Here is a 13174-nt window from a genome sequence, read left to right as displayed (position 1 = left end):
TCCTCTCCTCCCAAACGAGAACTCCCACCCGGGAATAAGGCAGGAGGTGCAGCCAGGTCCCGTCGCCCCCGTCTGAGCCCAGTCGGCCGTCACGCACCCCCTACGGGAGCCCGTGCCGCCCGCCCGCCGCGCCAGGGCCGTTTAAATGGGCCAAGTTGTGGCGGCGGCGGCGGCGCGAGTCTCCCAAGTCCCCGCCGGGCGGGCGCGCGCTGGAGTACGCGGGTGCGCGGCTGGGACGGTGGGGCGGGGCGGGGGCCTGGGACCCTCGGGCGGGGCGGGGCACGCGGCCGGAGACTGCACAACTCCTCACTGCCCGGCTCGGCCCCGCGGGCGCAGCAGCGAGCCGGGCGCCGGGCCGCCCCAGGGGGCGCGGGCGCAGGTGGCCCAGCGCCCAGTGGAGCCCCAAGGCCCTGGAGCTGCGGCGCTGGGCAGGTCGATCGGGGATCGATAGAGCTCCGGCAGCACCATGTCTCGGGCGGCAGAGGCCCTGCCAGCCGGACGGGCAGCGGTCCGAGGTGGCCCGGCTGGGGCGCAGTAGCGGGGAGGGCGGGTGTGCAGCCAGGAGGCTCCAGAGCCCTGGCCCTCGAGACCCAACTCCAGCCCGGCTGGAACAAGTTGCGCCGGCGGCGGAGGGCCAGGCTGCAGGAACACAGGCCCACCATGCCGGCGGTCAAGAAGGAGCTACCCGGCCGCGAAGACCTCGCTCTGGCTCTGGCCACCTTCCACCCGACCCTGGCAGCGTTGCCACTGCCGCCGCTGCCTGGCTACCTGGCGCCACTGCCCGCCGCGGCCGCCCTGCCCCCGGCCGCCTCGCTACCAGCCGCGACAGCGGGCTACGAGGCGCTGTTGGCCCCGCCGCTCCGTGCCCCTCGCGCCTACCTGAGCCTGCATGAGGCCGCCCCGCACCTCCACCTGCCCAGAGACCCTCTGGCCCTCGAGCGCTTTTCGGCCACTGCGGCCGCGGCACCGGATTTCCAGCCGCTGCTGGACAACGGCGAGCCCTGCATCGAGGTGGAGTGCGGCGCCAACCGCGCGCTGCTCTACGTGCGCAAACTCTGCCAAGGCAGCAAGGGTCCGTCCATCCGCCACCGCGGCGAGTGGCTCACACCCAACGAGTTCCAGTTCGTCAGCGGCCGCGAGACGGCCAAGGACTGGAAACGCAGCATCCGCCACAAAGGTGCGGCCACCGTGGGGGCGCGGACCGCTCCGGTCCCTCCCCTCCGCTCCCTGAGGACCCGTGGGTCCGGATCCCCCTCGTCTGCCACCTGGGAGACTCCAGTTCTGCCTAGAGAGGGCGCTGCGACTCTGGGGCGGCCGCAGGGACACCCCCTTCCCCCAAGCACGGTCGGCCTTGTTGGACCCGGGCTGAGCGCCCTCGGCCTCCGTGGTCCCCCCCCAGAGCTGGCCGCACGAGCCGGCGGCTCTTTCTGCCTGGAAGGTCTTTGCGGGGTTCCTGGGCCTTCAGGCTCCGGGGAAGTTTACGGGAACTCGGGAGAGCGGGCGGGAGGCCGACTCGGCAGGATACTCTCCTCCGGGGTTGAGGAGCCACGGGTTCTGGAGGGAGTGGAGGGGCACAAGTGAGGCCGGGTGTGGACGCACGCTGGTAGAGAGAACGGCAAGGTGCATGGGTGGCGCAGGCAGGTGGGGGCTGCGGGGGCGCGCGTCGGGGCGGGAGCGCGCGCGGAGCAGAGTGGCGGCAGGGCTGGGAGCAGTCTCTAGGGCTCCCGCAGGAGTCTGGCTCCAAGGCCGCGACGTGTGGGCGCCAGAGCGGGCATGCGGAGGGAGAGGGAGGTGAGCGCCAGGCGGGGGGTGGGGGATAGTTAGAAAGTTAGGGACCCAATCACGCTCGTCGACTCAGGGGCTCGTGGCTCCGCGGGGTCAAGCGCAGTCCCGGGTCCTGACAGCGCCGCTCACCTGCGCCGGGCCCGACCTCCACGGTCCAGCTCCGGATTCCCGGGGACCTGCTTGGAGAGGGTGGGGCGCGGGAGGAGGGGCGCGCGGAGGCGGGGGAGGAGCGGGGAGAGACCGCCCTGCGTCAGGGGAGGGCGCTCGCCGGATCTTGAATTCCGAGCTCTGCAGATCCCCGCGACGTCTGCGAGGGTGTGGGTTCGGAAGTTGGACAGAGGCGGTTGTTCATACTCGTGGCGGAAGGGAACCCGGCCTTGCCTCTGGCAGCGCCCCGGAAGCATGCCCGCGTGCCCGGCCCTGCCTGTGCCCGGCCCCGCTCCCTTACCGGTCCTGCCTCGGCTCTCCTTGCAGGGAAAAGTCTGAAGACGCTTATGTCCAAAGGGATCCTGCAGGTGCATCCTCCGATCTGCGACTGTCCCGGCTGTCGAATATCCTCCCCAGTGGTGAGATGTGGGAGAAAATCTGGGGCTTCAGGGTCTTGTTTCTCCGCTGCGGAGCTTGGCCTATGTTTTCTAGAATCAGTCCTAACCTCAACTCTGCCAGTGGACAGGAGGGAGCCCCCAGGGGCAAATAAATAGAGGAGAAGGCTTTGGTGGGTATGCTGGGGCGACAGACCCCATCCCCCTTGATTCAGGGCAGGGTCCTGCCTATCCTGAAACGTCTCTTTGGGAGCCCGGGAGCTGCTTCTCCTGAGGTCCTGGGGACAGCCTGTGGTGTGAAAGACACGTCCCTGGACAGTGTCATCTGATCGGGGCCTGGGGACTTTGCCTTGTAAACAGGTGTGTGTGTGGGATGTGGGGGGAGTGCAGTTTCACCATGTCAGTTGGCCCAGCCTGGGAGAAGAGCTGGTCCTAAGGGGATACTTGTTATAGGACGTGACAGTGTCGGCCAGCCTGGATGGACTTTGTGAGTAACCTGCATGTCTGGATGCCTAGGGCTGGAGCCCTGTGGGACAAGGCCAGGGATGTCCAGGAGTGTCTGAGGATACAGCCTGGTCTGAGGCACAGAAGGTGCAGTGTGGGCCTTGGTGTCAAGAGAACTGCAGCTAGAAGCTGGTGTGGGGCCTCCAACCCAGTGTAGAAGTCTGTTGAGCCCTCATTAGCCTGGGGATTGGGGTGCGCAGGAAAGTTGGGGCCAGGGCCTGCCCTGAAGCACTGCCTTCCCCCTTGCATGCCCTCCAGGCAGCAGTGGCTGGAGGTGCCATCTGAAAATCTTGTCTTGAGAGGGACAGTCTGAGCTCCTGTGGGAGAGCCCATGAGGACCAAGGCTCCTGGCACCACTCAGCAGCCCCCTCTGCCAGGAAGGCCTGAAAGGACCCTGCAGGCCTCCTTCAGCTTGTTTACTTTGGACTGGTGGTAGGGCGGGGGCGGGGAAGTCTTGGATTCCTTGTGGGCCTTGGGGGTGGGCAAGCCAGGAAGCCACAGACAAACCTGTAAAGACACACAGGTTGGGCAGGGGAAGGGATCACAGCTGAGCCTCCCCACTTGCCCACTCCACACACTGTCTGGCTCGAGCTCATAGTACTCACAGGCAAGCCTGCCTGCAGAGGCCCCCAGACAGAGCATGGCTCAGGCAGCCTACCTTTGCCCAAAGCCACCACACCTGCCTGGGGCAGGAAGCTGAACTCTCTTTCACTTCTCAAGCAGTTGGTGCCAGAGAGGACACCCTCCAGGCTGGTCTGGGGCCTCTGCTCAGGAAGGAGGAACCCTGCCTCTCCCACCATCCTCTTCTGAAGGTCTCCCACAGGAGGGGGTGGGCAGGTGGCCCGAGCCCAGCATCAGTTCCCTCTAAGACATTTCTTGATGGGAAGGCCTGAGGAGCCAGTGCTTGGCTGGGACAGGGCCTTAGCACCCAATTCTTAAATCTGTGTGCTGAGCAGAGATCAGCAGCTGAGGTCCCGGGTGTGTGTGGGCCCAGATGTGTCCCTGTGCTTGGTTCAGGTCAGGACTGCTCATCCTGGTCCCTCTTCCTTAACTCTCCACTACCAGACCGATTCCAGGCCACCGTACCTGGTATGGCCTTACCCAGGTGGAAGCCTCACTGCTCCATTTCCCTCTCCTCATCCTTGTCCCACAGATGAAAGGGAAGTGCCCGGAAACTTTTTCTTCAGAGAATAGTTTAGTTGAAGTGGAAAGGCAGGAGAGGAGGTCCTGGTGCTTGGCCTACAGCAGGCTAGAGAAGGGCAGAGCTGAGGGGCTTTGCAGCCAAGCACACTCCAGACAGGCCAGAGCTGCTGAAAACCCTGCCCCCCAGAGCCTGGCCCGAAGAGGCATGGGGCCCTTCTGCCTCCCTGCTTCACTGAAGCTCTGCTGTCACTGGTATACCTTGGAGCCAAGGCCAGGGTCTTAGAAGCATGGGGCACCCCTCGTTTCATCTCGCAGGCCTACCCCCAACTTCAGTACTCCCTCCACCCCACCTTCCCCAGTGCTGCCCACTCTCTCACTGGGTGTGTTAAAGAGAGGACCATGGGACACCTCCTGGGTGGATTTGTGAGGGCAGGTGTGGCAGACTATGGCTCCCCGACCGATGTCAGGGGCACTGCCCAAATCTGGGACTGGGGTAGACCATGTGTCTGGAGGTGAGGCTGGTCTGGATCTGAAGAGAACCTCTCCTCTGGAGGATAGGGCTGTGGCGGCCACACACAGCTGCCCTTCAGATCCAGGGGGACACTCTGTGCGGAGGGCTGAAAGCCCCCTGGATACCTTCCTCCCCAAGCTCCTTTGTATGATGGGGACAAAATTGTCCTGGCAACAGGAGGGAGGAGTCCTAGAAGGCCTCAGTCACTGAAAAGATGAAAGAGAATTAGGTAATTCCAAGGTTCCTGCCACCATCCTGAACCAGTAGTTATTAAATAAGAAAAAGCCTCCAGACCACTAGAAAATGGGAGCTCTTCTTCCCTGGGGTGGCGGGACCTGCAGACACCAGTGGCTGCCATGCTGTGCGGGGCCCTGGGCAAGAGCTGCCAGCATGTGTGCAGGCTCTGGGTCCTTCTGTGGAGGCTCTGCTCTCTGCTCTCACACTGCCGGTGCAGGGCAGGGGAAAGGTACACCTCTTAGAAAAACTCTGAATCTCGTAGTTCCTGACCAAGGGGATCAGTCCCCCCAGGGCACAGAGGACAAAGGGCCTTGGCTGCCAGATGACCTGTGAGCCAAAGGTCTGCAATTTACAAGGGATCAGCCTCAGACTCCAAGCTTCAGACACCCCTGAGCTGGGCTTCATTTGGCACTAAGCATTGAAAGCGGGCTTGGCATGGGTAAGGGTCTGAGTGAGATTGCCAGGCAGGCATATATGCAGAGGTAACTGCACGGGGTCAGGACACACAGCGTCCTGCGGGTGCTCACAGCCCTTAGGGGCTGGGAATGCCAGGTTGGTCCCAGCAGGCGTCTGCATATAGGCTGAGCACCTGTGGAGGGGCTGGGCCGAGTGTGGAGTCTGGACAGGGCAGTGCCCATACCCTTACTCCTGAGCTCCCCCAGGGTGGAGTGGAAGGCAGTCTCTGGATGGGTTTGTGAAGGAAGCCTTGCCTCCCTGCTCTTGTCTTGGCCTCTGGCCGATTGTGAGTGTCCTGGAGGGTTGGAGGCCCCTCTGCTGTAGGTGGGGGCGCCCAGGAGGCTGAGCAACACAGTTTGGCCTAACCTTCCTCTCCTCCCTCCCTGTCCAGAACCGGGGGCGGCTGGCAGACAAGAGGACAGTTGCCCTGCCCCCTGCCCGGATCCTGAAGAAGGAGCTGACCCCCAGCTTCTCAGCCAGTGATGGCGACAGCGACGGGAGTGGTCCGGCCTGTGGGCAGCGGCTGGGCTTGAAGCAGGAGGACGAGCCTCATGTCCATATCATGAAGAGAAGGTGCTAAAGGGACGAGGAGGGGAGGGCACGCGGGCTCTGGCGGGGGTGGGGACTTCAGGCAGTGGAAGGCCAGTCAGACCTAGAGGCGGAGAGCCTTTGCCCTGAGGACAGGGCCCCAGCTTAGCTTCTGTCCTCTCCGCGGATGCTGATAGCTGCCACAGGTGAAACAAAGCCTGGACTCCCAGGGACATGCCTCAGGACCACTGTGAACCTGCCTTGCCCCCACCTAGGGGCCAAGTGCCAGGCCAGGACTCAGTGGCATCATTGAGGAGCAGGCACCACCAATAGTCATGGCCAGAGCAGGCCAGGGAGGGTCCATGTGGCCTGTGTGGGGAAGGGCCAAGGAGGGCCAGAGCCGCTGGGTTGAGGAAGGAGAAAGGCTCTTGGAGGAAAGTCTCATGGCACCACAGCCAGGCAGGGAGGAGGGAGCTGTGTGGATCCTCATGGGAGCACCCCTGACACTCACACTCCCTCTCTTTGGAGTGGCCACTCCCTTGGCTCCTTACTTTCTCCCCCAGGCTTGGGGCCACCGTTCCTGACCTCCTTCTTTCTCCCCTCTCCCCTGGCGGACGCCTTCCCCTCTGCCCACTCACCTCTTTTTCCATCCATCCACCCATCTGTCCATCCATTGTCGTCTGTCCAGCATGTCATATGTATCCCCAGAATTTCCAGGCCTTTTTCCTGCTCAGTCTTTTAACATATTCTAGTTTCTCCTACCCTAACCCTTTTGGACACCAGAGAGCCCCACTCCCAGTGCCCACTCCCACCTGTGCTGAGGGAAAGCACCGCGTGGGCCTGCCACCACCCTCCCTCAGCCCAGGGGTCTTCTCAGGGACACTGCTGTGGGTGAGAGGGTGGGCACAGCACAGAGCTGTTTGCTTGCTTGACCCCTCCTACCTCTGCTGTGTGACTGTCACTTTCAGGAGGCGGCTTGGCAGCAGCTGGGACCCAGAGGCCACCACCGGAGCCAGTGGTGGTGGCCATGGGATTCATTCCTCGGCCTGGTTCCCAGCACCCCCGGAGCAGCTCTAGCAACTAGGAATTTGGGTTCAGTCACACAAATGGCACATGCAGAGGAAGTCACAGCCCCCACCCCTAGCACAAGTGGGGCCTCTGCTGGCTCCACCACCACAAGAGGCAGAGACGTGGGACCTCAGTTCTGTCCGTCCCAATTCCTTGTCTGGTGAGCCCTGGAGCAGGCACCTGCCCCGTGGGTCTGTCCTGGCTGCAGCTGCCAAAGTGTTGAGCTGGTACCAGATGATGCTAGAGGCGGTTCTGAGCCAGCCCAGTTCCCTTGAGGCTGGCACTCCAGGGCAGACACAGGGCATGCCACATACATGCTCTGCTGTCCACGAGCTGAGTCCTGGAGGCCACACTGACCATCTGCTTCTCTCCTTGCAGAGTCCACACCCACTGGGACGTGAACATCTCCTTCCGAGAGACGTCCTGCAGGTAGGGCCGGGCCTGGGCCGGGCTTCCCTTACATGTTGTGCATGGGCAGCACAGAGCCTTGTCGCTCCACGTCCTCTGGTTTGGACTCTAAATCCCTCCAGCCTCCCTCCCCTCCTCCTCCTCTTGGTCCGTGGTCTACTGTTGACTTGTGCCTAAGTTGTGACAGCAGCGCAGATATGGGTTCTGGGCCCAGCCCTGAAGCCAGAGTGTGCTCCGCCTCTCACATTTGAGCCCATCTGCCCAAAGATAAGGCCATGCCTGCCCCCTCCCACTCTCCCAGAGACCTAACAGAATGTGAGAATGGTGATGTGTGAGTGGGATCTTGAAGGATGCATAGGCGCTCACTAGGGAAACGGGGTGTCTACAGAGACATGGAGGAGTGAGGGAAAGGGATGTGGGAAGGGAGGAGGGGAAGCTGGCAGGCCTGCCTTAACTGGGTGCTAAAGGGCCTTAAATACTGGGCCTGATGGGCATTTTCCTTTAGGCAATGGGGAGCTACTGAAAGCTCTTGAGCAGAGAAGTGGTTGGTGTATGCTTTGACAAGGTCCTGCTATAGGCCCCATCCGGCAGGTTGGGGGTTTGCTCCAGTCCGTGGAGGGGCTATAAATTCAAGCCATAGTAAGGAGATAAAAATGGGGAGACTTGATGTGGAGGTTGGGGGTGTTGGGGAGACCCAAGTCCCCCATCTCAGAAGGGCAGGATGGAGCCCAGGCTGTGGTGTCTGGTCAGTGGGATCAAGTCTTAGCCCAGGGCTTCCAGGGAAGGCACAGGACAGGCCCAGCCAAGCAGGCAGTGGGCATCCAGTGCCTTCAGGCCCCTCTCACAGCCTGGCTCTGTGCCAGATGTGTTATTATTTATACTTCTGAGAATGTCTAGGTCCTGGAGCCAAATTACAATGAAAACGTCTTTAAACTTATTTCCACCTCATTTTGAAGTTGCCTGCTCAACTGATCATTTTTATGAACCGTCATGAACGTTGATGACATTTTATGAGCCTTTTACTTGGGAAGCTACATGAGAAATTTGTCAGTAAGGCCTGTAGGGGAATCCCAGGCTGCTCTTTCCCTGCCTGCAACCTCCTGCTCACCCCAGCTGGCCGTGGGATGTGGGAGAGGGCCCGGGTGTCCAGACACAGTAAGAGGCCAGGTCCCAGTGTGTGGTGGACCCTCAAAACAGCTGCGATGATTGTCTGGATTTTACCAGAGGGGAGATCGAGGGGGTTAGCCAATAGGACTTACAGCCCATCTGCCCTCCACCTCGCCCTGCTGTGGCACCCCGGCGTCTGGCCAGGGAGGGCTGAGCAAGCCCACAGCACAGCTGCTTCACAAACCCCCATCTCAGCTCTGCCTTTGTCTCTTCCTGGCTCCTTTTGGCCCCGTCCATGTGTCTTTCTGTCTCAAGTCTGCTGTCTGTCCTTCAGGCTCTGTTTAATGTTTCCATCCTTTCTGTCTATCCAGTAGTGCCTGTCCTTGTGTGTCCATCTCCATCTGTCTAGTCATCTGACTTCATCCATCTGTCTTCATCTGTCTGTCTGTCCCTCCGTTCCACTCATCTCTGCATTCACCCCCATCCCTCTGTCTGCCTGAGTCTGCCATAACCACTTGCCTGGTTGGCGCTCCCCCTTAAGCCCTGTGCATCCAGGGCAGCAGGCAGGAGATGTGGACCCTGTCTTCCTGAGGCCCCTGAGCTGGCCAGGAGCTGGACAAGGACTGGACAGTATACCAGGCATTGGAGGGGCTCCTCATGGGGAGAAAGAGTCTGATGGTTCACACATTTTTAAAAAAATAATTATATTTCTTTCTTTCTGGCTCTTCTGGGTCTTGGTTATACAGGCTACTCTTTAGTTGTAGCACTCGGGCTTCTCAATGCAGTGGCTTCTCCTGAGACAGAGCGTGGGCTCTAGGGTGTGCAGGCTTCAGTAGTCACCGCATGTGGGCTCAGCAGTTGTAGTTCCTGGGCTCCAGAGCACAGGCTTAGTAGTTACGGCACATGTTGCACATGGGATCTTTCCAGACCAAGGATCAAACCTCTCTACCACTGAGCCACCAGGGAAGCCCTCTTCATGGTTCTTTACATAAAACCCGGCATAGTTTGTTCAGTGGACAACCGAGTGTCCACACAGGTTTTCTGGGGCCAGGCCATGCTGTCTTGGAGCTCATGGGGCGAGCCTGCAAGGCAGGAAGTGGAGGTTTGATGTGTGGGCTGTGTCTTGATTCCCACAAGGCATCACCTCCGTGGAGCTGTAGCATCACCTCCGTGGAGCCGCAGCACCACCTGAGTGTCTGAGTGACCAGCTGAAAGAGTTATTGGCCACAGTGGTGGTGAGCACTGAGCCCCAGTCCCTGCGTAAGCACTCAGCTGAGGATTCACGGGAAACAAATGAATGGGCCTGATCCCACCTTAAGTCTCTGGGGGCTGGTCTGCCTCCTGCAGGAGTCCTGGGGATGCCAAAAGGAGGTTTTCTCAAGGGAGAACTCTGGCAGCAGCAGTCCTGGTACCAGGCACCCCTACCCCTCCCTGATGCTGAGGACAGCACTTCTCTCTTCCACCCCCGCCCCCCGCATTGATGAGGATGATAGAGAGGATGAGAACTGCTGCCAATTAATCCCATAAAGTACTTACTCCCACCCACCTGCCCTCTTGTTTGCATGGCCGGGGGGTTGGGGGGGCCTTCTCTTCTCCAGGGAGAGGGGTTGGGGGTGGGGAGAGAGCTTGCATCAGGGTCTCCCAGCGACTCTAGAGCCCAGCCCTGGAGGCTTTGGTGCTGAAACTGATCTGCTTAGGGGCCAGCTCTGGATTAGCCTGCTCCGGCCACCCCGGCCAGAGCAGGGGTGGCGGGGGGGGGGGGGATGCCTAGGGGTTATTTAATGAGGTTTAGGGTTGGTTCCCAGGTCACTTGGTGGAGGCCCCCCTTGAGGTGGCCCAGCCAGGAGGCTGCTCCATTACAGGTGGGCTAGGGAGCAAGGGTGCTGGGGAGGGATGTGCTGCAGGGTGGCCTGGGGTCCCTCCCTGCTCCTCTTCTGTCCTGTCCTGATTTCCTGCCACTCCAACTTCGTCTGCAAGGTGGCAGGGACCCTTCTCTGTGCTAACAGAGATGCTCTCAGAACCCCAAGGGCAAATGCCGTGGGGGCCATTCCCTCCCTCTTTTGTCTGGGGTTCTGTGATATAGGCAGTGAGCTGATTTAACAGGAAGAGCAAAGAGAGAACGAAATTAAATTCCTATTTATCCCAAGGTTCTTGATGGGGAGCCCTGGGAAGAGCACAGTGTCCTGAGCACAGGCACACTGGTGACTGCTGTGTGCATCTGTGTCTGTGTGTGTCTGCAGGTCCGTGTGAGTGTGTGTGCACATGCCCTTGTATGGCCCTAGATGGGCACACACCTCGTTGGCTGCAGATTTTGTTCTCAACCTAGGTTTCTGTATTTGAAAAAGCTGAGAGTCCGTGGGTGGTTGGAAGTTTTAGGTGCAATAGCAGCATGTGCACAGGAGCAAGTGCTGGGTCCACGTGTCCTCTCTGGCAGCCTTCTGCCGGCCCTGGTGGGACCTGGCTGCCCCCCAGAGCAAGAAGCAAGGACAGTGGCTGGTCTCTCTGGAGAGAGCAGAGTCCGGACGGGGCCAGCCCTGCACTCCACACGGACGACCCTCCCTGGGAGCAGCAGTGGGGTCTGAGTGCAAGGCTGCTGTGTTCAGCAGACACTTGGCAGGTCCTGGGTCCCAGGTGAGGCCTGCGTAGGTCAGGGTGAGACTCCAGCACCCATGAGATGGAGATGCTCACAGGAATGGTGTGCATGAGGTGTTGTCACACCCAATGTCCCTTGGGCCATGCATGCTCACACTCAGGCTCAGCCAGGAGCCCCGAGGGTTCTCACCTTCCCTGTCTTGCTTCGCTGCAGCCAGGACAGTGACCTTCCCACCCTCATATCCAGCGTGCATCGCAGCCGCCACCTCGTTATGCCTGAGCATCAGAGCCGCTGTGAATTCCAGAGAGGCAGTGTGGAAATAGGCCTGGGAGCCGCAGGTGAGGAGCCAGGGCAGTGCTGGGTGATGCAGGGCTGCCAGGCTGCGCAGAGCAGCGTGAGGACAGCCGCCTCGCAGCCTCTCTGCGTCTCTGCTCAGCGGCTCTGGATGCCGCCACCCCCAGCAGCCTTGGCGGGCAGCCAGGGAGGCCAGCGGAGGAGGCGGGAGGTGGCGAAGCCGGCTGTCCCCTGGGGCTCCGTGTGATGGTAATTGTGTTAATCCCAGCCAGCCGGGCAGACAGGAGGCGGAGGCGGTGGCTCCACTGTGGCTGCTGCTGGGGTGGGCTTGGAGTGGCCAGAGGCCACAGCTACCCCCTGCTCTCAGGGGCAGATGGAGGCAGGACAGTCAGGGAGCGCAGGCTTCATGGAGATGCACACCTGGGCATGGCTCCTCGATGGGCAGGGATGCGCTCTGCACACGCCGACCCCAGAGCCAGGGCCCCTGGGAGAGAAAGATCCATGTCCTGAGAGAAGAGGGGCTGGGGCAGGAGGGTGCTTTCCCGGGGCTCTGTCCCTGTGGAGGGCTAGCTCCTGGAAGCAACAAGAGCTCGGAGGGAGGGGGCAGCTTGCTGAGCTTTGGCTGAAGGGGGCTCTGTGTGCTGAGAGAAGATGGCAGGGGTCCCTTGCTGCCCTATGGACCAGGGAAGACCCAGGAATTTCCCAGCAGTGGCTGCAGCTCTCAGGAAGGCTGGGCAGGGGTGGTCCATCCTGGGACCCCTGAGTACCCCCATCAGGCCCTCCAGGTGTGCCGGTGCCTGGGTAGTCCTCTGTAGTGGGTGGGGGGCTGCTGCTTCTGGAGCCGAGTTAGAGGCTCTGAGCAGGCGGCTGATAAAAATCTAATTGCCCCATCGATCGGGTGAGCCTCCAGAGTCCCACAGTGATTGAGATATTCGGAGCCAGAGGGCTCTTTTGCTGCCTGCACACACGGAGACCTCCTCATGGTGCCTGGCCTGAGTGTGTGTGCCCCGGGCCTGGCCAAAGGCTTGGGCTTCCACTTACGCTCGTGTGACACATGTGTGTCAAAGCACCCTCACTGTCTTCCTGCTGAGGTATAGGACCCACATATGAGCACTTCACGGGTCACACATGATCTGTGTGAAGTGCCATGTGTGTCCTGTGTCCGGGTTTCATCCAGGTCCTGCCCTCTTCTTGGGACTCTAGTCCTCACCAGCTTCCATGTCTTTCTGCCAGCCCCTGGGTGGAGGCCTCGGCCTGTCCTCACCTCCTCCTCCCCAGGAGCATGTGTCAGCCCTGTGTTCACCTGAGCAGGAGTGGTCAGGGAGGACTGGGCTCGTGGTGGGCCCTGCAGACATCACCTTTCTGTGTGTGTGTCTGTGAGTATATGCGGCCCTCGTCAGGGACTGGTGAGCCCCGGACCCCCATGGCAGGATTCGCTGGGTCCCCAGGGGGTATGTGCAGGGTTGGGTGCAGGCAGCAGATGTGGACCCAGCCTACCCCAGGCTTGGCACAGCTGGACGCTGCAGCCCTGGTGGTGCTGCTGGCCAGAGGCTCTTTGCCTTCCTCAGGGGCTTCATGCTGGTTGAGCACCCCCTACCCATCCTACCAGGTCACTAAGGTAGGACCCTTTGTCTGGGCGGTGGGGACCTCGTCCTCGTCCCTCCCAGGGCAAGGTCTGGGGCTAGGCCACTGGGCCCAGGCCAGTGGCAGGAGGTGGCTGAGATCAATAAGTTATTAGCACCATTCTGTCAGCTGTAAAGTGGAGATTGATCGGCACTCCACTGCTGCACTTCCTCGCCTGATAAAAATGACAGATTAAGGGAATAAGAAAAAGGAATTAGGCTCTGGAGCTGACCGCAGGGTTTCTCAGGCTCCCCTTGCTGAGGTGTCATGGTGCGCCTGGGTCACTGAGGGGGTGGCCCCTTCACCCAGATGGCCTCATGAGGAGGGAGCGGGGCCAGGAGCACAGGGTTGGCACTGGAAACTGACACAATTGCT

At 60.9% G+C, this 13174-nt stretch overlaps 1 protein-coding gene across 2 annotated transcripts in view; it reads left to right on the top strand.

Annotated features, from left to right (window-relative positions):
* The window catches only part of SAMD11 (sterile alpha motif domain containing 11), a 19694-nt gene continuing 6680 nt past the window's right edge, over positions 161-13174 (top strand). The window contains exons 1-5 of one of the 2 annotated variants that reach the window (XM_018060575.1): positions 161-222; positions 2260-2351; positions 5570-5751; positions 7153-7203; positions 11096-11220. In XM_018060575.1, the coding sequence (XP_017916064.1) occupies positions 2280-2351; positions 5570-5751; positions 7153-7203; positions 11096-11220 (430 nt within the window). In that variant the 5' untranslated portion in view covers positions 161-222; positions 2260-2279. Of the gene's footprint in view, positions 223-541; positions 1178-2259; positions 2352-5569; positions 5752-7152; positions 7204-11095; positions 11221-13174 lie in introns of those variants that run through there. The other variant, XM_018060574.1, reaches the window with a different exon arrangement.

The sequence above is a fragment of the Capra hircus genome, chromosome 16 (genome assembly GCF_001704415.2).
Source record: "Capra hircus breed San Clemente chromosome 16, ASM170441v1, whole genome shotgun sequence".
In the NCBI taxonomy this organism is placed as follows: domain Eukaryota; kingdom Metazoa; phylum Chordata; class Mammalia; order Artiodactyla; family Bovidae; genus Capra; species Capra hircus.
The sequence above is the reverse complement of the archived record's forward strand: the minus strand, read 5'-3'. Positions and strand labels throughout refer to the sequence as shown.